This window comes from Ailuropoda melanoleuca, chromosome 2 (assembly GCF_002007445.2).
Source record: "Ailuropoda melanoleuca isolate Jingjing chromosome 2, ASM200744v2, whole genome shotgun sequence".
NCBI lineage: Eukaryota > Metazoa > Chordata > Mammalia > Carnivora > Ursidae > Ailuropoda > Ailuropoda melanoleuca.
In genome coordinates, this window is record NC_048219.1 from 70644463 (window position 1) to 70670151 (window position 25689).

The following is a 25689-nucleotide window of genomic DNA, read 5'->3' on the forward strand; positions in this document are numbered from 1 at the left end:
AATGCTAGAGCTCAAAGAGCCTAGTGTGATCCTGGGAGTTGTGGATAAATTTCTGGCAGGGGAATAAGACTTCTTGCCTTTTTTTTTTTTCCTTAAGGAGAGACCAACTGGTCTGTATGACAGTCAGTCTTAAGACAGTAAGATTGAGAAAAGTAAAAAGTAATATAAATAGAACAGTAGAGCGGGAAGATTGAGGTACTCCTTTTTGGGAAGGGAAAAAAAAATGTTTACTTGAGAAGGGGGACAAAAATTGGAAGGACCTTCCTCACCATGGCCTGCTTTCCCACATTTCCTTCTCAAGGAATGGTAGATTTAAAAAAAAAAAAATATGCACGGAGGACGGGACACCTACCTTTTCCAGAAGCTGGCGCAGCTGCCTGCTTTTGGCATCCCGGGAACACAAGTTTTGTTCTGGAGCGACCACTGTGCAGATGCATCGTCCGTCAGGGTCCTGTGCTGAGCTGTACACTTGCCAGCCTTCTTTGGGACTAATCTGAGTCTGAGCAAACCAATGGCAAACACACAACACAGAGCTCCATTACAGGAAAAAGAGAAGGTGGGTTTGTAACATTTTAAGCAAAGCATCTTTTTTGATGAAGTTTCTGTTTTTAATATTTAAAGTTACGAAGAGATTAAACAACTTCTTATAAGCAGCAAAGCTTCATTCATTTCCACCTTCCTTATTGGTCCCCAGAAGGAGAGTTTCTCTTTCTATTTGCTCGTATTATTAACTACGTATTGATCCTACAGCACTTCCTACTGTTTTTTTGTCATATTTGGACATTTTAGTGCAACTTTAGAAGCATCTGATAACCCCTGAATCACATATCACCAGCCTTTCTACATAAGATCTGTTAGCTTGTCTTTCTCAGCAGTAAATGGTAGTTAGTAGTATATATGTGTTTTTCTGATTATTATCCATGTGTGATATTCTGAAACAAGGCCCTATCTTAAGGACCTTCCTGTGTACTGAAGGGCCAATTATTAATAAAGCTAGAAAAGTAGGATATAAGAATATAGGGTAAAAAAAAAAAAGAATTAGATCAGCATGGTTTTGCAAAGGAAGCAGAGTCCCAAAGAGGTTAAAGAGAGTATTTTGACATAGTCCACCAAATTTATTTTTTCAAATTACTTCTGTGCACTTATCACCCTACCTCTTTATAACCCGAGCTTAAAGTGGCTTTCCTATCTGTGAAGAAGGCAGCTTACAGTCAGCCTCCTATTTATGTTTCTAGTTTTTCCTCCTGTATCTTCCTATAGGAAACTTCTTTCCAATCAGATTGGTATATGTATGTCCTGAAAGCATGCCACCTTGATTCATACCTTTGTATGTTACTTATTTTGTTTCTCCTGCTTGGAATACCTGTTTTATAAACCTTTGGTTTACTAAGCCCTTATGGTTTCTACCTATTCTGAAGGATTGTCTGTATTATTCATTAGGCATTTTACGTGTATTGTCTAGTATTACTATTTGCCTTTCATATGTTTAATTTCAACACTTGGTTTAAATCCAGCTACTAGGTATTTCCTGTCACATCAAGTACATTCTATCAGGTACACAGATAAGTATCCTCATTTTTTATCTAGTTACTTTTCAGAGAGAACTGGGCTTTAAACGTATACTCTCCATTGTACAAACAGAAGTCGTTGTGGATGCCATGATATATTGCCCAGAGAGGCACTCATTCATTCCTCCAGCTGTTGAGATGATCGGTGGCTTGACTCTCAGTTGAGTTTCTCTTTGGGGATTGCGTAGGCTGAAGAATGCAGCCTGTTTAGGGTCAGGCCCTTTTCCAAGGGACGGCTCCCATGCAGTGACTTGGATGATGAAGCAGTACAGGGAGCACCCTAAGAAGCAAGAGTTATTATTTCCATTTCACAGAAGAGGAAATGGCTTGGGAACACTCAGCTTGGATGTGGTAGGGCTCATATGAAACCAGGCAGTGTGCTCCAGAGCAGTACTGTCAAATGGAAATATAATAATTTTAACTTTTCTAATAGGCTTGAAAAAGGAAAAAGAAATAATCTTAATGTATTTTATTTAACTCAATATATCCAAAATATTTCAACATATAATCAATATAAAAATTATGCGTGAGATACTTTATATTATTTTTTTCTCCTTTTTTTGGTACTGTCTTTGAAACCGATGGTACATTTTCTACTTATGACTTACCTCAGTTTGCATTATCCACATCCGAAATGCTCAAGAGTTACATGTGGGCTCCATATTGGACAGTGCAGCTCTAGATTTTTTTTAATTACAATGCCATATCAGTATGATGTTGACTAACCAGATAATAAGCCAGATAATTGTTTTTAAAGGTTAATCATGGATATTGAAAAAAATTACCTAACAGATGTTACATAGACAAACCATCCAATTTGATATGAATTTGTTTTTCCTGTGGAAATATCATATAAATCAGTGGGCCTCTTTCCATCTAAGTTCTGGCTTACTTCTACAGCTAGGATCTGAAATTCATCAGCCCTTCTCTATCTGTCATTCTGTGGTTTCCAGGGATTCAGCAGATAGGTATTTCTTGTATGACCAGGAGAAGAGGGGGATGAATTTAATCTAGAAAATGAGATATTTAATGAATCAGATTGTAGGGCCAAGGCTGAGGAAGAGTGAGAGAAGGGCTGAGGGTTGTGAACTGAGATGCGATTAGGAACCAGGAAGCGAAGGGAGGCCGGCAGAAGATTGTCTTGCAAAATGCCCAGTGTTAGTGGACTCAGCTGTTTGCCTATAGACCTGGAGTGTTTTGCCAGGTCAAAAGCAGTCTCTTTAAAGAACTATTGCAGGCTGACTTCCCTCTCCACAGATGTGCTATCATCTGTGAGATCTTCGGTTTCTAGAATTCACAGCAGAACAGATACAGTTTCCCACTTATCCTGTCCCAGGTCCCAGATCATTGCATACCATCAACCAACACACAGTTCTTTTTCTTTTCAAGGGCTTTGGCAATAATCACTACAGAGTGCTGATAGGCATTCCCACAATCATGAACAAATATCGAAGCTATAAGTTATAAACTCAGGAAACTCTTGACGATGTCATAGTCCTTGTCCTTGGTCTATAATGAGAAGCAAATGGTGCCGGTGGTCTTTTTAATCTCCCTTTTCAGATAATTCATGGAAGCTTCCTATGCTGCCCTTTATTTCTGAAGCATTGGATTCATTATTATTCCTTTCTTTTTCATTCTCTCATCCCTTCTAGCATTTATACCTGAATATCCAGTTAGGGTAGAAGGATGTACTTAAAATTATATATTATTAGAATCAGAGAGCATTGTAAAGATTATTGTGTTATCCTTTTTGTATTAAAGAAGAAAAAACTTGCAGAGATTACAGAATGGAGATAGGAATAGTTCAGCGGAGTGGTTTCAGTGATACAATTAAAGGTTTAAACAGTATGGGGTTTAAATATCTAGACATAGGTCCTATAGTTTGAGTTAGACTTCACCTAACATTGGACACAAATCTCAAGTATGTCAGAAAATTAAGTCTTGTCACTAGGATAAATTTAGCTTTTGGATAAAGGAGCACGGGTCACCCAATTATAATATTAAAACATCTTTAACAGCAGTGCAAACACTGATTATTAAACCTGGCAGCATTAATATTGGTGTTCACTTGCCAAGTGTTTGGCTAACTAGTGAGGAGCTTATCATGACAGGGCAAGGTGTCAGTTGCTCTCTGGAATGAGGGAAACAGGAAAGGTGAATAGGGTTTGATGTTCATTTAGCATTCTCCTTCAAGTGTCAGCTTAATAAGAGTAGACTCCAGCCTTGTTTGTACTTCCAACTGTCTTCTCGTAGGAATCATTGAAAAGAGCCATGACCTTATCTACTACAGAGTTAGTCTGAATGATCTCAACTCTAACAAGTTACCTCTTTGGCAAGAAAAAGGTAGCTCAAAAGACAAAAGAGCTAATATTAAAGATGAGAGCCTGACAGTCTTGTGGGTTTTGATAGAGACCTCTTTGTCAGGGTCAGTGATAAATAAAGGAAGCTTTATGAACATCTCTAGTGCTCTTTTTTAGGGCATCTATAAGTGGCATTGAAAAGAGGATCAAAATAAACCAGCTAAGACCTCAGGTAGAAGGAAATATTCAGACACTTTTGGATACCAATGAAAGAAGACCTGCCATTTTAACTTACAAGAGCAATTATTCAGGTGTCTGTAAAACTCATAGTAATAGCAAACATTTATGCAGCTCTGGCCATTACTTGGCAGTTCGCACGTACTATTGCCTTTGAATATCGCACTAACCTTATGGATGAGGTTATGTTATCCTACCCATTTTATAGGTGAGGAAACTGAGACTTAAAGATCATAAGGAACTTGCTCTGGGTCATGCAGGGGGCAATCAGAAGCTGGGATTTGTAGTTTCATGTCAGTTTGATGTCAGAGTCTGAAAGTTTAACCACCACACTGCACCACCAGTTATCTGAAATTCCCTTTTATAAGTGCTAAAGATAACCCTGAAAGCATTTGGGGAACTGCTGTGGAGGCCAGTACTTGGACCTGGAGGATGCATGTGGTTTAGTACTATCCAAAGCATCGCTAATCATAGTGGGTACTGAGGCAGTTCTCTTTGAACCTTTTGTGTTAATTAGAAGAACTAAATGAACTATTTAGCAGTTTTTAATATTGCAGAACTCATGAAGTATTTAAGAATGCTCTAAATAGGAGAATTAAAATGATAATTTTAACAATTGGATTTCAAGTCTGGATTCTTTCCTTATAATTTAATTACCAAGCTATGCTTTATAAATATAAAGCTACTGTGGGAGAGCTCTCCCAAAACTCCAGGGGCTTTGTACCAGAAAAGAGAGATCCTGAAGACTGAGGTAAAAGTAAGGGGAAAAAACACACACATATATATACATATATATATATATATATGTATATATATCTTGCATTTCAGTTTGTTTTTCTGTTTATAAAATCCCACCCTTGGTATTAATCTCACTGTTTTTTGAACCAACTACCTTTCCTTAGATATAGACATTATCTTACTCATGAGGAAATTGAAACTCAACATAAGCAATTTTTTTTTCAAGTCATTTACTTAGTAAATGTCATGTATAGGACCTTAGACCCAGTTTTGTTCAACTGTCAGCCCAGAGTCTTTACTCCCATCCTCTGCAGATAAATGTGGACAGATAGTCTATGTCCACTCACCAATAGCCAAAAATATTTGCTTTGGAGGAGTTGCACTGAGGCAGGTGGAGGGCACTGTCCTAACATATGTTTTCACTCATAGGTGGAACATAAGGAATAGCACAGAAGACCACAGGGGAAGGGAGGGAATGGGGGGATGAGTTAACTGGGTGATGAGTATTAAGGAGGGCGTGTGTGGTGATGAGTACTGGGTGTTATATGAAACTAATGAATCGCTGAACACTATATCAAAAACTAATGGTGTATTATATGTTGGCTAATAATACAAAAATAAATTAAAAAAATAAATAAACAATATGGAAATAAGTAGCAGTTAGCATCCCGGAGGAGTCGTTCGCAGTAAAGGGTCACAGACTATTGGATGTTCCTGTGGTGGGCTCTGCAAACATTTATCAGCGCCCAGGTGGAGGGGCAGGCAAAGGACAGAATTCTGGTCCTTTTAAGGGAACCGAATCAGCTAGTTGAACATTGCTAGGTCTTACGTTTTATCTTGAGTTTCTAGGCATTTCATAAAAGTACAGGCTCGGGCAAAAAAGAATAAGGACTCTACCTATTGGAAGTTGTGTACAAGGTAGGGGAAAATAAAGCAGAGAAAAATCCATTTATTGGACCCTATTTGATTTAGAGTGGAGAGACCTAAGTGATGATGAAACCCCTTATAAATTTTTTGTCTGAGGATATATTTGGTCTCAGAGAGTGAAATGTGGGTTAGCATGCTAATGGCTTTAGTTGTGGAGAGAGGAGAAAGGTGAGGAAAGGAATGGGAGAGATGTTGACAGACCATGCTGAACGAAGCCGTGTCGTGGAGGATGTGTTAATAAAGATGTAACCGCATAGCAGTTTTCTTCCCATTTCTTATGAGACTAGTTGGGACTGAAATAAGAAATGCATATTTTCACTCAAGAAAGCCTCGAGGCTCTAAGAAAAATGACTATTAAAACAAAACAACAACAACAAAAACAAATGACAAACAAAAAAACCAATTATAGAAGATTTCATTTGGCTGAACACCTCTGTTCATGTTTTGGAAATCACAAAGACTTAAGAGTTGGGAAAGACTCAGAGGTCATATCTCATCCTGTGTCTTCCCACTCAGTCACACTTATGTCTGTTCTTGTGTTTCCACTCAAACTCTGCATGATAAGAATTTTGCAGCCCCTTCTACTGGCGGAAAGCTGAGGGGCTGGATCTGAACTTCTGTCTTTGTAATTTTCCCCTCTGGGCCCTACTTCTGCTTTAAGTGCTTAAACAGGAACACATCTACTCTTGTATCTGTGTCACTCTTCTTTCTAAAAAGGCAATTATCACTTTTTCTGTGGCTCCCAAGGTTTGCCGTTCTCTTTTCTCATCCATCTCCCACTCCTTAATTTGTTTGGTTGCCCTTTCACACAAGGGGTATTGCCGAAGGATTTAAGGAAGAAAAACAGTCTGCAAAACACAGAAGTCAGGAGTCTTCGTGCAGACCGAAAAAAAGTTCGAGAGTTGAGAATAAGAACTTCAGAAAATATGGAGAATTTACGTCAGGGTATTCAACTCGTTTTACAGAACTTAAAACTGACTAACTCAGGGAAGTAGTTGTTTATGAGGAGAACTCAGCTAGATGCTTGAAACTGTAGCAAAACAAATCATTTATGCCCATGGCTTTTCCTTTGAGGCCTCCTCCCACCACAGCAGTAGGGCTGACTGGGAAGCAGCTGGTGTCTGCTGAATGTCCTCTGCTTACTTAATTGCTCTTTTCCAGGTTCTTCCTGGTGTGGAGTCCACAGCGTGGGGGATTTCTCAGAAGCTCAGCCTCAAGGGGCAGTTACTCTGCATCAGAGGAAAGTGCCAGAGGGAGCCTGAGCTTTCTCAGAGCCAAGGCTTCACCTCTGCAGACACCAGCCTTCTCCAAAGGCTGATGGGCCAGTGATACATTGGAAGGAAAAAAAGAAAGAAAGGAAAGAGGAAAGAAAACAGGGCTAGAGAGGAGAATAAAGAAATGTTTCAAGATTCTAACAAAAACAAGAGGGAGCATATTCCCCTAATAGGAGCTGTTTTAAACTACTTACTAACAAAAATATCCTGGAAACCTCTTTCAGCTTTTGAGACAATCAAATGTACACTGCCTATTTCAGAGACACTTGCTATAAACAGATTTAATTGCATTTAATTATTGAAGCCTTTTTTTCTTATTTTTATTTTTTTTTCAGGTCACTTGAAACAACCCCTTCCAAAGAAAGACATCGTATTTCTATAAATCTGCACTTTTTGCCATCTGCACAAACCATAAACACTCATAAAACAAATTTTAAGACCTACTCTTTTTTTTATGTTTACACAATTGAAGGCTCATCCCATTTACACTGTCTATAGTGAGGACATATATATGTATGTATAAATATTTCATGGTAAACCTATATGAAAAGGGCAGGACATCCTAACTAAGTCTACTAGGAAGGGCACTGTTAACCCTTCCATTGAAGGGAAGTGGAGTCCAGGGATATGGGAAACCACCTGAGCAGGGCAGAAAGAACCTACCGTGGCACCAGAGCCAGGAAGGGTAAGGACTAGTGAAGGATGAGATCACTCCTCTGATCAGAACTGTGGTCAGGTGACTTGCTTCCACCCTTGGCTCTCTCATTGACCAGCTGGCGGAAATCTGTTTAGTCACTTAACACATTTTGGGTCATTCTTCCCACTTGCAGCTTGAGGAGGCTGGATTAGATCATTCATATTTCCAGTTGAGCTCTTGAGTGCTATGAGGTTTCTCTGGAGGAATCTTGTCTAGGGCAAGGGGTTGATTGTGTGGGGAGGGAGCTGATGGTGGAGGACCACTAAATGCTACCCCTCATCATTTATTATTTGACCCATGACCTCTTTACAAATCGGATTTCCACTTCAAGTTTCACTCGACAAATATTTATTCAGCATGTATTACATAAGATTTAATTTGGGGGAAAAAAGGGACCACTGCCAAAAATAGTGTGAAAAAACTGGCCTGGATGGTTTCAGAAATCCTTTCCAGCATTAACATTTTATGATCTTAATCTAGGAAATACAGATTCATTCATTTTTCACCATGGGAATCATAAGGTATGAGCGATTATCTTGAATAATTAAGGTAGGGAAATGTCATAGCCATTGTTCTTCTGTAAAGTATGCCGCTTCTGTAAAACATTAAAAAAAAAAAAAAAAAAGCTTTTGCAAGCTGGTTTCTCCTTTCTAGTGAAGAATACCATACTGTAAGCTTCCCTGAATTTTTTTTTTTTTTTTTTTTTTGTCACCCAGAGGAGGATTTGGCTGTATCAGAATCTTCACAGACCATAGCAGTGCTTTCTGTTTTTCAACCAACAGATTACTGATCAGGAAGTAAAGAAAGTGACTTTACTTTAACCTTACAAGATAACTAGAAGTCTTGAAAGAATCATGCGTAATTTTGGAGATTTGATTCTCCTCCATCAACAACAATAGGAAGTAAGAAAACCAATGTCTACATACGCAAAAAATATACATATCAGAACCAAGGTACGAAGTTTGGAGTATAACTCATTCATGAATTTCTTAGTTTAGATTCATTTTCTGAAAGAGTTAATTCAACAACTAAGTTGTCGAGAACTATCAGGTTCTTGAACATTGAGAAAATTTGGCTCAGTATATGTTAAGTAACATAAATAAATTTGATTTTATAATTGTTTATTGATGACATATCATGCTTTCTTTATAACTAGAAATCTTTTTTACATCCCTCCTGCTGTGCATACATCATGTAGGTAGGGAAGGGAATCTTAACAGTAGAGGCACTAAGGTGACTTAAGTGACATAAGGGAGGTCAGCATAAAAGTGGGTCAAACAAAGTGTGCCTCACAGGTGCCCTACTCGTGCCCTAAGCCCTGGCGGAATCTAGCAAATTATGTAATTAATTTGATTTGGCTCTACTTAGTTAATTACACATTGATAGATTAATTATTAGTAGTACCTGCAAATAAGTCTTGAAAATGGAAGGTTACTTTTCTTTCAGTATCTGACTTTTCGATCCACTGGAATAATCCAGTGGTAAAAATAGATAAAAATAAGAAGAGCTCCAAATACTAATTGTTTCTGTATCCTTTATCTGATAGCAAGGAAATGATTTTTCTAGGAATTCCTTCTGTTTGAATGTATAACTTTTGTCTGAAAAACCAGTAGTTTTCATTTTTATTTGAAAGGTTTTACAGTATTGCTAACGAAACCATGGTTCGAGTACCAGAACTGATTTCCTTATAATGTAGGAAGGGTTAAAAAGACATTAATTTTATGTGAGTGAAGACTACAGGAGCTAGACTTGTGGTAGGAGAGTCTTTACAAAAAATTAAACAATTAAAGGGAGATGATTTTATCAAGTAAGTTTTATATTGCTTGTGTTTCTTAGCTCTCTTGAAGTCTTTTTGGCAGACTTTAAACTGCTGAGGTTTTTTTTTATTTAAAAGAGGCTGGCTTCTCGGACTGAAGGCATTGCAAACAGTCCTAAGAATTGAATTCCAAGGAAGAGCTTGCTATAGGAAGACTGGATTAGATAGAATGCACTCTATAACATAAGCTGTAGGAAAAATTATGGGGATTTTACAGACATTAAAAGGAGAACTAAAATGATAAAAAAAAAAACACATTTCTTAAGGAATGCCTCTCAAACCTCAGGTAAATATAGTGAAGTTAAAGCGTATCAGTCTTAAGAATTTAATGAGTCAAGTATTTCCTTTCACAGCTAATTTCTCAGACAGCCCATTTGTTTTTTGGTGTAGCTTTAAGGTGTTCCCAAAGAAATATCCATAACTAAGGTTAGCACATAAATATTGCATCACTGAAGCCGCCCTGCAGATAGAGAAGCAAAATCTCAGCTTTTGCAGTTTAGAAAATCCAGCCCACTGATTTAATGCACTTACTTCCCAAGATGGCCAAGCCCACCGGAGTGACTTACTAAGGTATCTGGCGTCGACAGCCTCGTAGTGTTCAGTCCTACCAAGGATGGGAGAGTTTGGGACATCCAGTTGGAGATCATTGCCATGGTACTAAGCACAGCGCCAAGCTTCAGCAGTGGAGGACTCATCGCTGTGGAGCTAATGAGTGTTCATAGTGACTGATTAAGATCCCGGGGCTGGGCTGGCAGCGGGAGGCGTGACTGCAGCAGCCACATCTACAGCATGAAAAGAGATCAACTTTCCCAGCTCTAATCACTGGGGAAAGCTCGCAGAACCTCTTTCCCCCACCCTGTGGCAAGTGCCTTGCTCTTCCTTTTCCTTCCTTTCCGGACACTTTGCTGGTTCATCAGAGGAAACATTCTTGATAGGGCTTGGTTGGTAATTATGAGAGCAAAGGTTGGAGGGAGAGGGAAACTTGAGCTCTTCCTGCTCCACTGTCGTCAGTTACCATCAACAGAGTCTGTTTCCTCTGGGGTTTTTGTGAGTATAATCAGCTGCTCTTTATCCTTCATAAAAAATACACCTTTAGATGGAGGTCTGCCAAAGTGCACATTTCAAACATCAAACTTAATATCTACAGATTTCTCCCGGCATTGACAGAGTACTTTTTGGGAGAGCATGAAAGCAAAGTCTGCAAAGAATTTCCAAGATGATCAGATATTGAGAATAAGAGGTTTTTATTTTTTTTTAACAGTAACCTAAAATTAGCATTGTTGCCTCTAAAAAAAAAAAAAAACCTCAGAGATTAATAGCTACTGCTAGTGGAGAACATTACCCTAGGCAACTTACTTGTGAATAGATAGAAAAGGCAGCCTTAGAGGAAAGCTTCTGTTATGGAAATTTCACGTTTTACTTTCAAGAATGAGTGCTTCCTAGTTGCTCAGACAAAAGACAAACTCTCTTAGCGGTATTTTCACCTTGTGAAGAATGAGAGACCAATACCAGAAGTCTGTCATGAAAGAACATGTGACTTACTAAAAAAGCCCACAGAACTTGGATTTAGGAAGTATGAGGGTCCAGTCCTATTTTCCTCTGGTTAGTTGAGTGACTGGCCAGTGACTTAACATTCTTTGGCTTTCATTTTTCAGGTTTGGACTCCATGCTCTCCAAGGCCCCATTCAGCTTTAAAATTCAATGATCTGTTTATTAGAGTTCCGTTGGCAAATGTGTATTTTGAATTTGGGGCTTATGGATAGTATTAATATATTCTTTTTACAAATACTATGAATTGCCCATATCCAAATCTCAGGTCCCGAATGGAATAAATCAGAGGCCATTGTCTTGTACAATATACGTGTTCTAAAATACAAAAATGTCGAGAGAAGACAAGAAGGGAAATATGACTGAATGAAAATTAAATGAAAAGGAACCTGTTATAAGAAGGAAACATATTATTTTGATTCCTTAGGAGAATTCTGGAATTGTTTGTAGCTCGAATTCTCAGCCAAAGATATATATTTTTCATAAACAGTTTTGGCAGGAGAAATAAAGGAAATGTCTTTAATAAAATTGAAAGAGATACATATTTATAGAGGTGTGTATGCCCTTTATTATCAAAAAGAGCTTTAAGATGAATACTGAGAGACTTCTCAAGTCTTCCTTGCCTCTATTACCTAGGAATTTAGGCTTTTTTTTTCCCCTTCAAAATACATCCGAATGATTTTAATTGACTCTTATTTTTTTTTAACCACAGGCCTAGAAAACCAAATGTTACTTATTTGTGTCTTTCAAAAATCACACAATATGAGAGATCAATAAGGATAAAAGCACAATAGTTATATATTAAAGTTAGCCTTGAATAAGAGTATTCATAGAAAGTTGACTGTGAAATTTTACATTAGTATTACAATGTGGCAATAACAAAGAGCAAAGTGGATTTACAAATCTAATTATTTGAAAAATACACCTGGAACTTAACCTGATTTCAAAGGGGAAGTGTCTTTTCCAGAGCTTAATTTCCAGGATTGAAAACTAATATACATGCAATTGCTAGATAATTTAAGATGCAGCATGGCAGATGGTAATTATAGTTATTGAATGAACTATCAGTCAACAAAATAATAACATCTTTAGAAGAATATAGGCTTGAATATCAGGGGAACCAGTGCTCTTATTTGCAAATTGAAAAAAAAAGAAGAGGGGCGTCTGGGTGGCTCAGTTGGTTAAGTGTCGGACTCTTGATTTCGGCTCAGGTCATGATCTCGGGGTTGTGGAATCGAGCCCATCATCAGGCTTAGTGCTGGGCGCAGGGTATGCCTGTCCCTCTCCCTCTGCTCCTCCTCCTCTCTCTCTCAAATGAATATGTAAATAATTCTTAAAAAAAAAAAGAAAAATGCATACTTTTAAAAGAAAGAAAGAAAGAAAGAAAGAAAAACACAACACAAATGGAATGCTTGTAATTTCTCAGAGATTCAAGTAAGTAAAGAATAGAAAGAGAAAAGTATTGCAAGTTTATAATTCAGTGGTGTTTATCAACAACATGAAATCTATATAATGTGTTGTTTTAAGAATAAGTTTAAATGGCACACATTGAATAAAAAAGCTTACATTATAATGATTATTAGTTGTGGGAAATAAAAATAGCTACTATTTGTAAAGAGCTAAATAGTTTGCTGTGCTTTTATAATCTAGGGAAGTGATTATCATTATAATTTCCATTTTAGAAGTTGAGTTCTAGTTTGCAGATGGGGGAGGTGCTTATTCTATGTAGAAGTAACAACCTATTTTGGGGGCAAGAAACCCGTGGTTACAGAAGTTCCATTAAGAATAGTGTGAATGGTGGTGATGGAGTACGTAGCAAGAGCTGAAGTTGGAAATACTAGCAGTGACCTTCAGGGTCACGCAGAGATGTTTGGAAATTATCTTGTGTGTAATTCAAGAATTTAGAGGAAAGCAGTGAAGTCATTAGTTATTGAGATTTAAATTTCAAATTATTATTACTTTGGCATTTTTATGATGCAGGATAAACAGATGGGTATTGCAGTAATAGCCAAGCAAATCTGAGACAAGAAGGTCACTTAGGGGCATGTTCTCCTAGTTTAGGCAAGAGAGGATGAAGTCCAGAAATAAGAAACTCTGGTGAACTTCAAAAGGATGGATTCCGTGAAGATTTGAGGTGGATTTGACAGCACTTAGTGATTGAATAGATTTAAGAAGTGGGGGAGAGGAAGTTACCTGGGGGAATTTCAGATTTGGAGTTTGGGTGGTGAATATTCATCAGGATAAGAAATACAAGTAGAAGAATGATGTAGGAAGAATATAGAGTTCATTGTCACATATCAGTTATGGTAGAGAAAATCCCTGAATGGTAATGGTACCATACATATGGAGTTCAGAAAAGGTTAATTTCACTGGACCACAAAGGCCTAGTAAAAATAGTGTGTCCTACATATATGACAAAAATGGCTAATTTAGGCACACACTGTCTTAAACTACCAATGATTTTATTTAAACTTTAAGATAATATCTAGATTTAATTACCTGTACATGATTACCTATATACTTTTCTTGAAAAATAATAAAAAAGTTCTATCACTAGTAAATAGTGAAAAAATTACTAAATCTAGTAATCTAACAGAAAATGTGACCTGACTACACACTTATTTATTTATTTTTTTAGAATCTCAATGTAGGTCAATAACTATAAAACCTACAACAGTGCATTACGGCTCATGAACTGCTGAAAGGTATTGATGAATGTATATATTCATTAGATTTTTTTTTTTATGGTAGACTGTCTTTTATTACCTAGAAAATATTTCATGGTAAACCTATATGATAAATAATTGATAAGCAAATATTGACCAAGAAAGACTTACAGGTGATCTTATGTAATATCGGCATATTGTGTCATTGGAATTTTTTTCCCTTGATTTGGAGCACAAATGTTTAACAGTGCTTTAATGCTCGAAACACTTTCTAGATTGAGGGCTACTTGCGTGTAGGTATGTGTGAGTTTTTGGGGAACGCAGCTTAGGCAGTAAATACATGAAAAGTAAATACATGGAAAGACCTGATGGCCACATAAAATATGATAGAAAACCCAAAAAGTTTGACTAAGCGAAATGAGAAAGAGACTGATAATACTTGTTCTCTAATAGAAAATTTAAGAAGGAATAAAAAAAAATTAAACTTTGTGGATGGTTTGAGAAAGAGATGAAAATGGCATGTTAGATGTAGTTGTAAAGATACAACTGTAGGAAGTAAATAAATTATTGATGAAGAAGGAGGAGGAGGAGGGGGGAAGGTGGAGGGGGAGGAGAATCGGGGAGGAGAAGAGAATAGTAATTGGGTAGAATCCTGAAAGATGAGTTGTATCGATTGGCTAAAAGAACAGTTAAACCAAAGTAACCTCTGGAAAAAACAAAGTGGACTCCTGTTAGCAGCTTAAGTAGGAAAAGTAGGAGGAATGGCATAAAATTGAGGAAAACAGAGTGCTTGCGTTGAAGCCACTTTGGCTATGCTATATTCCCTGGAGAGCGTGGTATGTGAATGATTAGGTAAGTAAACAGTTCCATTTATGAGTCTCCCGTTTTCTCATCTGTAAAATAATGGATAAATGAATCACTGCGGAAGGATTGAATGAGAGAATGTATTTAAAAGTGCCTGTAGCATGGCAGATGCTCTGTAAATGGCAGCCTTATTTTTAGTAAGAAATGGCATGATTGAGGCAGGGCCAGAAAGTGTAGATCAGTGTAAGGAACATTAGGCCCTGAAAAGGTGGGCAGTTTGTCTTTGCAAGGGTGCTTGAGTTGGACTTGGAGTATACGAGGACATTAACCCAATGCTGCTATGCAACACAGCGCTGCTCTGGGTCTCTAGAACTAATAGTCCAACTCAAAGCAGAAAAGGGGACTAGTATTCTTGCTTCCTCTTTCATTGAGAAGTCAAAGTAATTACTAAAAAATTTCCATAAGGTCCCACTACCATATCTACTTACCCATCTCACCTAAGTGCACATATGCCACCTTTTCTCCTGTTGTTACAGATGAATTGTCTGTGTTCCTATGTAAGATTGATCCCTCCCCTGTGCACCAGTTCAATACCTTTCAGACTATCATGCATAGGAATTACCTGAAAAGCTTATTAAGACCTACATCCCTAGGTCCCACCCTTGAGAGTCTTATTTATTGGCTATAGCATAGGGTCAAATAATTTGCATTTCTGACAGTCTCCCAGCCATTTTTGGACCACCCTTTGAATAGCCTGCCCTAGATCACATGCATTTGACCTACTAAAGACACCTCTCTTAATTCCTTCTGACATCAAGAAATCCTCCCTCTTTAGTGGATCCTTGTATCTCTTAATTTACATACAAACGGTACTTTCTTGATCCTACTTTCTATCCATTTATTCCCCTATTTCTCATGTCTTTATAGCATACTTTCTTGAAAGAGTTGTCTATACTCACAAGCTTTAGTTTATTTCTTTCTAATCAGGTTTTTGTCCACACTTCTCTACTCCACTGGTACTACCTTCATCAAGGCTACCAATGATCCCACATTGCAAAATGATTCCACATCTCGCAGTCAAGTCTCAGACCTCAACTTTCTTGACCTACGGGCAGCATTCATTGGACTTTTACTTTCTTCTCTTTGGAGTAATTTCTTCACTTGGCTTCAAGGATATCACACTCACCTAGTTTTCTACTTTCTGACCTATCTTTCTCAGTCTCTTTGTTGAATCTTCCTCATATATATGCTAATGACTCCCAAATTCATTTCTTCCTGGCAGACCTCTCCTATCAATTCAGACCTGTATATCCAATTATCTACTTGACATCTCCACTGGGATGCTTAATAGACATCTTAAATTGCACATGTTAAAAAATGAGCTCTTTCCCCATCTCCAGCAGACAAAACAAAAAAAGAAAGAAAAAGAAAGAAGAAAGAAAGAAAGAAAGAAAGAAAGAAAGAAGAAAGAAAGAAAGGGAAAGAAAGAAAGAAAGAAAGAAAGAAAGAAAGAAAGAAAGAAAGAAAGAAAGAAAGAAAACACATAGTTGCAGACATTCCTGTAGCATTCCCATTTCAAATCCATGGTTCAGTTGGTCAGGCCAGAAAGTTAGGTTTCAAATGTAACCTTTTTTTTTCCCCATCTCTCTCAATTCCATCACCATATCTTCTAGTCTCTACTTCAAAAATTATATCCAGCATTTTACAGCGTCCCACACTGCCGCATGCTGCTCCAGGTCGCCATCATCTCCCACTTAGTTTATTATAAAAGCCACCAGTTGTTGGCCTTGTACTGCTTCAGTCCATTTCTAACTTCCCAAACCAGAGTGATTCTGTTAAAACATGTCAGATTTTGTTATCTCTCTGCTTAAAACTCTTTGATAGATTTCTATCTTGCTCATGGTCAAACTCAAAATGTTTGGTATGAACTGTAAGATTCTACATAATCTGGTTTCAAAGCTTTTATCCTTCTGGTCTCATTTCTTACAACTCTTCTCTTTTTTCACGTCACAGGAGCTACTATGCTCTCCTGGGCACTTTTCTCAGAGATACAAGATAATCTTCCAACTCAGGACCTTTGGAGTTGTTCTTCTCTAGTGGAATTCTAATCTCTTAAATCCTTTTTGTTTTATTTAAAAAAAAATTACCTTCTCATCAGGTCTTTGTTGACCATACCATCTCAGATTTCTACTCTTCTTGTCTGGTTACTTCTACTGTCTTTTGATACTTACTTTTTTTCTCCTTAGAATTTATCACAAGTTAGCAGCCCAATATATTTTATTTATTCATCCTGTTTATTATTATTATTTTTCCACCAGAAATGAAGCTTCATGAAGATAGGAACGTTGTCTGTTTTGTTCACTGGGGTATTCTCGGTGCTAAGGAGAGTGCCTAGAACATAGTAGGTTCTCAATAAATATTTATTAAATAAATGACTAAATGAATATGTTACTTTTTTCTTCCTGACTTGGCCTTAGTTTTAAAAGGAGATAATTTTCAGTGTGGAATTACAACAGAGCCTATTTTTTCCAAAATGAATCAGTATAATGCATTTTGCCTGAGTGCTTTTATGTGTGTGTGATGGATGTATGTGTGAGTAAAATGATAGTGTAAAATATTGAAACATTATACTTAAAGTAAAGAATGTTCTTTCCAGAATTCAGATTTAGAATGCAAGCACTTTTGGTCTAAGCCAGGAAATACTGTTCCTAACTCTTGTTATGTCTTCTCTTAATAAAGGGCTTAAGTCACTGGAACGCTAAATAAATACAGAAGCAATCTTTTCTTCCTCTTGCCTTTGGCTAATGAAGTTTTTCTCTAATAACACAGGGAAGGTGGAAGACACTGTAGGCTACGGAAAAGATGAGTTTAAATAAAATGAGTTCAAGAAGATAGAGACCTGAGTGTCCATTCACCCAACTCCCCTTGATTTGGCCCTTGGCAGTCATTTAGGGACCACTTGTAGCTTCCAGAATCCAGTGCTTTGCTACTCTTGCCTTGAGCTTTCAGGGTTGTCTTAAAAGTGTTCACTAATGAAAGAGTGAATTTAGAGTGAAAAACATTAGCAAGTTCTTTAAAGGAGGGATTTCTGTCTTTCCATCTTTGCCTTCATCGGTGAGGCCGACTGATGCTCTGTAAGCCCGGGGGGGATCCTTGGTTGGCAGCTCTTGCTGCTACTTCAAAGGAGAAAAAATGGATGTGTGGGGGAGGAATATATTCAGGGCAAACATGTTTTTTCCCCTGACTTTCTACTCAACATTGAAGAAGTGGGAAAATATAAATCCAGGATTAGACTAAAGGAAAGGAGGGTACAGTGTGGTGTGACAGAGACTAAGGCAAGAGACTTAGATTTTGCATCAACCTAGTCTCCGTCTTGCTCTAGGTTCTTCAGCTGGGAAATGAAGATATTCAACTGAATTTCCTATGTAGCCCCTTCCATAACTAAGTGCCATTCTTAAGAACTCAGCTTCTATCCCTGTAGTCACACAAATACCTCCTTATTCTCTGCTCTGACCCTTCTAGCTAGCTCTGTAATCTCCCACAGCCTTGCTTTCCCTGTGTGTAAACTGATGATAATAAGAGAACCTGATTCCTTAGGCATTTGTGAGGATACAATAAACTTCTACATATAAAGCACTTATTATAGGACCTGGTAAACAAGAAGCTTTCAATCGATGTTAGTCATCATTATCCTGGTGTAAAAGATGTTTATGTATCTTTTCTCCATCTTTGTGGAAGAAACAATAGAGATAAAAATTATTAGTGAAAAGTAGTGAAGATCATCAGACTTTGTGGTGAATTACCAATATAGAGGCTTATCCTTAAGAGTTTTAAAAATGCAAAATCTTTTTTGATTCTAATATGGTTGGTTCCTAGGGACTGCCTGCTAACAGTATTCTAGAAAGGGTCTAAAACATGCCCATCCTACAGGCAGCCTTGAGGAGCTGCCTGTGTACATTTGCCTGCCTGGCACTGTTCTAAGGACTTTACTCATATGGACTTGTTTAATTCTCACAAAAATCCTATGAGGTTGGTATTGTTACTAAAACCAGTTTATAGATGAGAAACTGAGGCACCGACATGTTAAATAAGCTAGCTGAGTTCACATAGCTAATAAATGGCAAGGCCAACATTTGAACCCCAACGGTCACATTCTAAGTATGCTCTTGACTATTATGCACACACACACACACACACTATTATAGCAAATGCTGATGTCAGATTTTGTCTTTTAAAAAATAATTGGGGGCGCCTGGGTGGCACAGCGGTTAAGCGTCTGCCTTCAGCTCAGGGCGTGATCCCGGTGTTCTGGGATCGAGCCCCACATCAGGCTCCTCGGCTGTGGGCCTGCTTCTTCCTCTCCCACTCCCCCTGCTTGTGTTCCCTCTCTCGCTGGCTGTCTCTATCTCTGTCGAATAAATAAATAAAATCTTTAAAAAAAAATAAAAAAATAATTGGTATTATTTAGGGGAAGCATTGAAGTTTCGTTATTGGCATGTCCTTGGTACATGAATTCTTAAAGCTAAGCACAAAAAAGGAAAATAACATGTCTTCATTTACTGAATTTCTGTTTAAATGTGACAGAGCAAGGCTCTCACCACGGAGACACTGACTCTCAGGTAAGTAAGTTCAGCCCCTGCTTCATTTCACTGGAATCTATTTTCAGATTTTTAAAATTCACCTAAATCACTGGGGCTGACTAAAGTGTTAAATTATTGCCAAAAGCTTTTCTGGAAGAAATTGTTTAGGAAGAGAAATCTCAAAGAGGTTGAGAAATTGCTTGGTGATCAGAAAGAAGGCTGATTTCAGGGGTAGCACGAAAGAATGAAATTGGATCCTCAAATGTGCAATTTTCTGAAAAGTTGTTATAAGTTGTCTCATAGAGCTTCTATCTGTCATGAAATTTGAAGTGTATGTTTAGCAGGAATCAAAAATCGGGTGGTAGTAAATAACCCCGAACATCAAAGTATGAAAGAAGATTATGTTTGTAGCCCGCTTTTTAACAAAGTCACATCATAGCAGGAGTTCTGCATGGCTAATTCTTATGTAGCAGCATTAGCTAAATCATTCGTCGGCATGGGCCCCTCATCAGTATGTGCAGTCAATGTTGTTTTGTGATTTGAAAGCTCTGGGCAGACAAACATAAACATAAATGTCTAAAGATCTGGACTTGAAACAAATCAGGCATGCTTTGTCATTGAAAGTGTTGTGAGAGTTACGCGGTTTTATAAAAGGGAGTCAGAAAAACAGAGAAGACCGGGTCATTACAACCAGCACCACATAGGCGAAGCTGTACACACCCATTACCGCCTTCCTTGTCCTTTTTTGTCTCAATGCAATTAAGAGCCATTAACCTTACAAACAGTTTTAGGAGGACATAAGTAGTAACTTAGAAACAGCTCCCATTGTGAACACTCGTCTAAAAGGGGCTAATTGACATGTAGAAAGTATGAACTTGACAACAGATAAGTAAAGGAAGATAGTGTTGACAAAGGTTGTCTCTTGTTATTGAAATTAAATAGATGATTTTTTTCTGCTTTGTAATATTCTTCTCTGCACATTTTCTAGCTTAATTAGATATTATTTTCTGTCATTAGAAAAGCATAAACAGAACTATGTTATTACTCTCATTGACTTTTAAAGCCGCTGATGTATTAAACATTTATTAAGTGCATTCTTTGGGCCAAGAACTGGACTAAACTGAAAAATGCAAGATTAGTATGATATAGCCTCATCTTTTGAGTAATTTATCAATCTGGGAATGTAACAGAACATGGAAAATTATGCACATTTGAGCTGAATAGTAATCTTAGAAGTACGGAGATACAGTGGAGTAAAAAGAAGGAAGGGTCTATACCATGTGATGAAACGGTCAGGAAAAACTTCCCTGGAAAAAGAGTGCTTGAACTAGTTTTAAAAGTCCAGTTCTCAATTTCTTAATTACTAACTCACTGAGGGAAATGGACTGTCATTTTTATGGGTCCTTTGATAAGATAAAATTTAAGTCATAAGAAATGTGGTTCTGTGGGGCGCCTGGGTGGCACAGTCGTTAAGCATCTGCCTTCGGCTCAGGGCGTGATCCCGGTGTTCTGGGATCGAGCCCCACACAGGCTCCTCTGCTATGAGCCTGCTTCTTCCTCTCCCACTCCCCCTGCTTGTGTTCCCTCTCTTGCTGGCTGTCTCTATCTCTGTCGAATAAATAAATAAAATCTTTAAAAAAAAATGTGGTTCTGTGATTCAAATAGTAGAGATTTATGTACTTCAGCCCTTCCTTTATCAGTATGCATCTTCTGTCATAGTATTGTACATTTTGACCTCTCTTTTGATTAATAAAATAAAATCATGGTATTTACTCAAACTATAATGTTGGACTGCTGAGTGTAAAGAGATTATGAAAAGAAAATGGACATTATTTTGAAAACAGCATTTTTCTTGAGAAGGGAGACAAATAGAAATACCAGAGCTCCAGAAGGACCTTGCATTATTAAGAAAATGGTTTTCCAAATTTTATGCACATGTTAGCAAGGAGTAGTTTGAATTCTAATATTTACACATAATCTGAGTGGTAAAGCATACAGCCAAAAATGTAATTCTAGTGTAGAGGCTTCTTGTCAGGTCTCTGCAGAAAACTATGCAGGCATGTTACCCACACAAGGAGTGTTGAAATATTTGCAATGGCAAATTGGAAGTGGATTATCCTTGTAATGCATTCTCTCTCTCTCTTTCTTTCTCACTCCCTCTTCTTTTCTTCCCTCCTCTCTTCCATCCTCCTTTCTTCTTTCTCACTCTCCCCTTTCCCTTTTACTCTCCCTTTTGCTATTTTTCTCTTTCACTTTTACTGAACTTGATTGAGCCTTTCAGGTGTCCTCCACTGAAGTGGGATCTGAGTATGGTTTGCAAGGGCTCCCCTGGTGATGCTGATGTGTTCCCTATTTTTTAGCTGCTGCCTAGGTCTTATGTCTGCAATTTAAGCTCGGATAATTCTAATATTTTATACTTCAAACTGGAAGTTTTATGTTTTACCTCTCTACTCCTTCAACAGTATTTGAAACAAAAGTTCTCTTTAACATTCAAACATGCATGCTTAGGCTGTAATCTACCTCTGATTGCAGTTCGTAAGGTTTTCAAGAAGTTCCCGAATTCGAAACTGGGGACAGCTCATAACTACGTTCATTAATGGTGGTACAGCATTCATGTGAGCCTCATTAATAACTTTTTCTTCCAAGAGTGATTAATAAATATATCAGTGATAAAAAAAATAAGTTTCTTCTCATATATTTTTCCTTTCAATAATGTATTTATTAATATCTATCAAAATACACATGTAAGTTACCCAATATTCTTCTACAAAATTACATTTAAAATTATTTGAGGACCAAGGTTTATTTCATTGTGAATCATTTGTGCATTCAGCAGGGATTCATTGACCATCCTCTATATGCTAGACACTAAATGCTAGAGATTAAAAATACATAAAGTTCACTCTCATTCAAATCTCATGTTCTTGTTGGGTTCTGATAAGAACAAGGAAGAAATACATCTATAAAAATTATTTCAATAAAATGTGATATGTGTACACCATGCAATGGAACATAAACAGGTTAGCAATTAATTCTGTTTGGGTGGGATAGAAAAGGCTTCAGGGGATAGAGGGTTTAGGGTCATAAGTAGAACAGTAAGAAAAGGCCATTCTGCCCTGGGCGGGGTGGGGGGGGGCGAGAATGTGAAAATGTACCAAGGAGGTCACATATTATTTAGGGACCTCTAAATAGCTTGGAGTGAGGGCAGTAGAGAGTGAGTGATGGGGTGGAGTAGGGTAAAGATAAGGAAAGCAGGAACCAGCAGATGCTTGTGTGGTTCTCCAAGGAGATTAGATCTCATTACAACTAGTCTTTCAAGAATTGCAGAAAGGGGAATGATACCAGTCTCCCTTGATATTTAGAGGAAGATCACTCAGAAAAGATGCAATAAATATTGGGGAGGGGGTGAGAAGGAAAATGACAGCCAGGAAAGCAGGATATTGGTGCCCTGTTAAGAATTAAGAGAAAGACAGAGAATGGGGCCCTTGATACAGAACTTTGTGCATTATTAGATGTGGAGACAAGACTGGCCTCTCGATTTCACAAAATTATGTTAAATGTACTTGGGAATCTTCCAGGAAGGTGCTGCTTTAATATTAAGATACATATGAATCACTTGGGGGTCTTGTTAAAATGTGGATTTTGCTTCAGAGGTGGGGAGCAGGGCCTTAGGTTCTGCTTTTTTAACGAGAGAGAGAGAGAGAGAGAGAGAGAGAGAGAGAGAGAGAGAGAGGGGGAGAGGGAGAAGCAGACTCCCTGCTGAGTGTAGACCCGGACACAGGGCTTGATCCCAGAACCCTGAGATCATGACCTGAGCCGAAGGCAGCTGCTTAACCGACTGAACCACCCAGATGCCCCAATGACTATGGATATTGTGCCTTACAGAACTTCAGAATGTCAAGATTTGGGTAATTCTCCTTGGATAACTATGCCTTAGGGTTGACTAGAGACTTAAGCAGAGTAGGGGGTCAGCCATGTATTCTGATTTTGGACTGGGGATGGAAAAGGAAGAAAAGGATGACATGATTCATTTATTTTAGGAAATTAGTATATTGCTATATCTAGGAGGTTGATGCATTGCATTTCAGCACCTGTGGAAACTTGAAAGGCCTTAGTCTGCTTTGCTTAAACCTCATCTGTCATAACCAGGAAATATCTGGAATTCTGGGTACTGCCTGAAGTTATAAGTGTTAGAGTCTTAGTGAAGGCTCAGACTGTCCCAAAAGCCCCATGAAAATAACTGGGTCCACACAATCAAACAGGAAAGCCTGAAAAGTTCCCAATTGGCAAGTGAATAAAAACAAAACTACCCATGTGATGAGGGTTGGGAGGTCAGGATACCTGGATTCCAGTGCTAATTCTTTGTTTAAAGTTAGCAGCATGGCATCCCTTAGTTTCCTTCAGTTCCAACAGTCTCTGATTTTATGTGTTTGAAATTAGAGAGACCTGGATTGGAATCCCAGTTGTGTCACTTACCATGTGATCCTGTGTAAGTTCCTTTCTGAACGTTATTTTACTGATCTTTAAATTAAGGACTATAATAGCTACTGATAAAGCCCATCTGTTAAAGAATTCTAAGGATATACCTATACACCAATAAAGCTAGGCTCATCAGCTTGTTGCAGCAATAAAGATTGTGCATCAGAGGAGACACGGGACGTCTCACCAAGCAAAGGAAAATATGGGGTTAAAAATAAGTCTTGGGAGAGACTAGAGTTTAGATACTATTTAAATAGAGCAGAATTTTGATAATGCCAAAAAAGAGCAAAGCTGTAATGTAAAAGAGTTAATATCAGACTTGCATTGAGAAGGGGACTCTGGATTCTGTTTCCTTGGAAACTACAAAGTTAAGATAAATGTTGAACATTATGTCCGAAAAACCCTTATCTGAAGTTTTGCACCTGGGTTGAAAATTGAGGCCGCTTCTCAGTGTCAGTGTGACTTGAATCCTCCAGGCAAGAGCGGACTGTTCCATTTTAACTGATCTGATTTCAAACAGTTCAAGTTCTGAGCCTGTGATTTTAGAGAACAAAGTGTCTTAGCACTACATCCTTCAGCAAAGTAACAAAACAGTATTTAGAAGTTGACCTTATAGGCTCATACTAATAAAATTAGACCAGGCATGTGAAGTGCTGAGCACAGTGCCTGTTTTTTTATAAGCAATTATTGCTATTATTATTAGTAGTAGTACTACTGTTTGGCTGTCCTTTCACAAATATACCTCCCCATTATAGAATTGGCTGTTGAGTTAAAGTGGCACGTTAGTCACTAAAAAGCACAATTTTGAAAACCTATCCAGCCAATAAAAGGACGGACTCTGTTGTCTAGACCTTAGGAGCCCTGTGCTTTGAACAGCAATCTGGATGCAGCACGATTGCCTGTTGCTTTTGAAAATACAGATTTCTGGCCCCACTTCACCAGAAATGCTATTCAAAGGGCTTGAAATGGAACATGTATTTGCACTTTTCAAAAGCTTCTGATTTTGATGTACAGCCAAATTTCAGAAATATTCATATAACCAGACAAGCATGGGGAAGGATCATCCAGTATATATGTCACTCCCAAGTGGTTAGGAGGAAAAGGTTAGAACATCAAAGAATGCAGTTTAAAGATTATCTAGTCCTATTTTCACTCAATGTTGAAATGCATTTTGCAGCATCCCTGATACATTGATTTTTCAACTTGGATACCTTCAGGTGTTGGTAAAATTAATTCTGTGCAACTAGATGCTTTAATATCAGACATATATAATTATGAGTAAGTCCTTGTTATCACTCATTCCTTTCACTGTCTTAGTTCTGCCTGCTCAGTACCAACTGGAAGGTCTTCTCACTGTTACATAATGGCCCTTTAAAATATCAAGATTTCTAAACTTGTCTTTTTTCAAGAAGAATATACTCAACCTTTTTGACTATTCCTCTTATGGCATACTTTCAGGGCTTCTGCCTTCCTGGGTATTCTCATCTGGCCATACTATTGTTGGTCAATATTACTTATGCTAAGAACAGAATGAAGTTCTTTGAAATATTCCAGGTTGGTCAGATCAACCTAGATTGGAGAAAACTAAAAAGGATTATTCATAAAAATGATGATATATTTTTCCTTTGTAGGATCAATGAAGCATATCATAATTTAAGTATATTATCCTTCCTTAAAAGAATTGTGATTATGATTCTAAGAATTATAAAGAAAACATTTTTCACTCTAACGCAACAACTGCTGCCTGTTAAAGTCAAGTCCAGTTTCAGAGAACATGCTAATATTGCACTTACTATATACAATAATATATATCTTACTGATGAATCAGGTTAAAATTTTCTCATCATTCCACAGGATGATTTAAGATACATTGTATTTTTAGGGGCGCCTGGGTGGCTCAGTCCTTAAGTGTCTGCCTTCGGCTCAGGGCGTGATCCCAGGGTTCTGGGATCGAGCCCCACATCAGGCTCCCTGCTCTGCTGGGAGCCTGCTTCTTCCTCTCCCACTCACCCTGCTTGTGTTCCCTCTCTCGCTGGCTGTCTCTCTCTGTCAAAT

At 37.9% G+C, this 25689-nt stretch overlaps 1 protein-coding gene across 3 annotated transcripts in view; it reads right to left on the reverse strand.

Annotated features, from left to right (window-relative positions):
• The window catches only part of OLFM3 (olfactomedin 3), a 184051-nt gene that overhangs the window by 34982 nt on the left and 123380 nt on the right, over positions 1-25689 (reverse strand). The window contains exons 1-3 of one of the 3 annotated variants that reach the window (XM_034653983.1): positions 10124-10256; positions 7708-8336; positions 353-499 (exon numbers count right to left, since the gene is read on the reverse strand). Coding sequence is in view for 2 of the 3 variants with exons in the window: in XM_011224601.3 (XP_011222903.1) it covers positions 353-499; positions 10124-10252 (276 nt within the window). In the remaining variant the exon portion in view is untranslated. Of the gene's footprint in view, positions 1-352; positions 500-7707; positions 8337-10123; positions 10532-25689 lie in introns of those variants that run through there. The other 2 variants (XM_011224601.3, XM_019799376.2) reach the window with 2 other exon arrangements.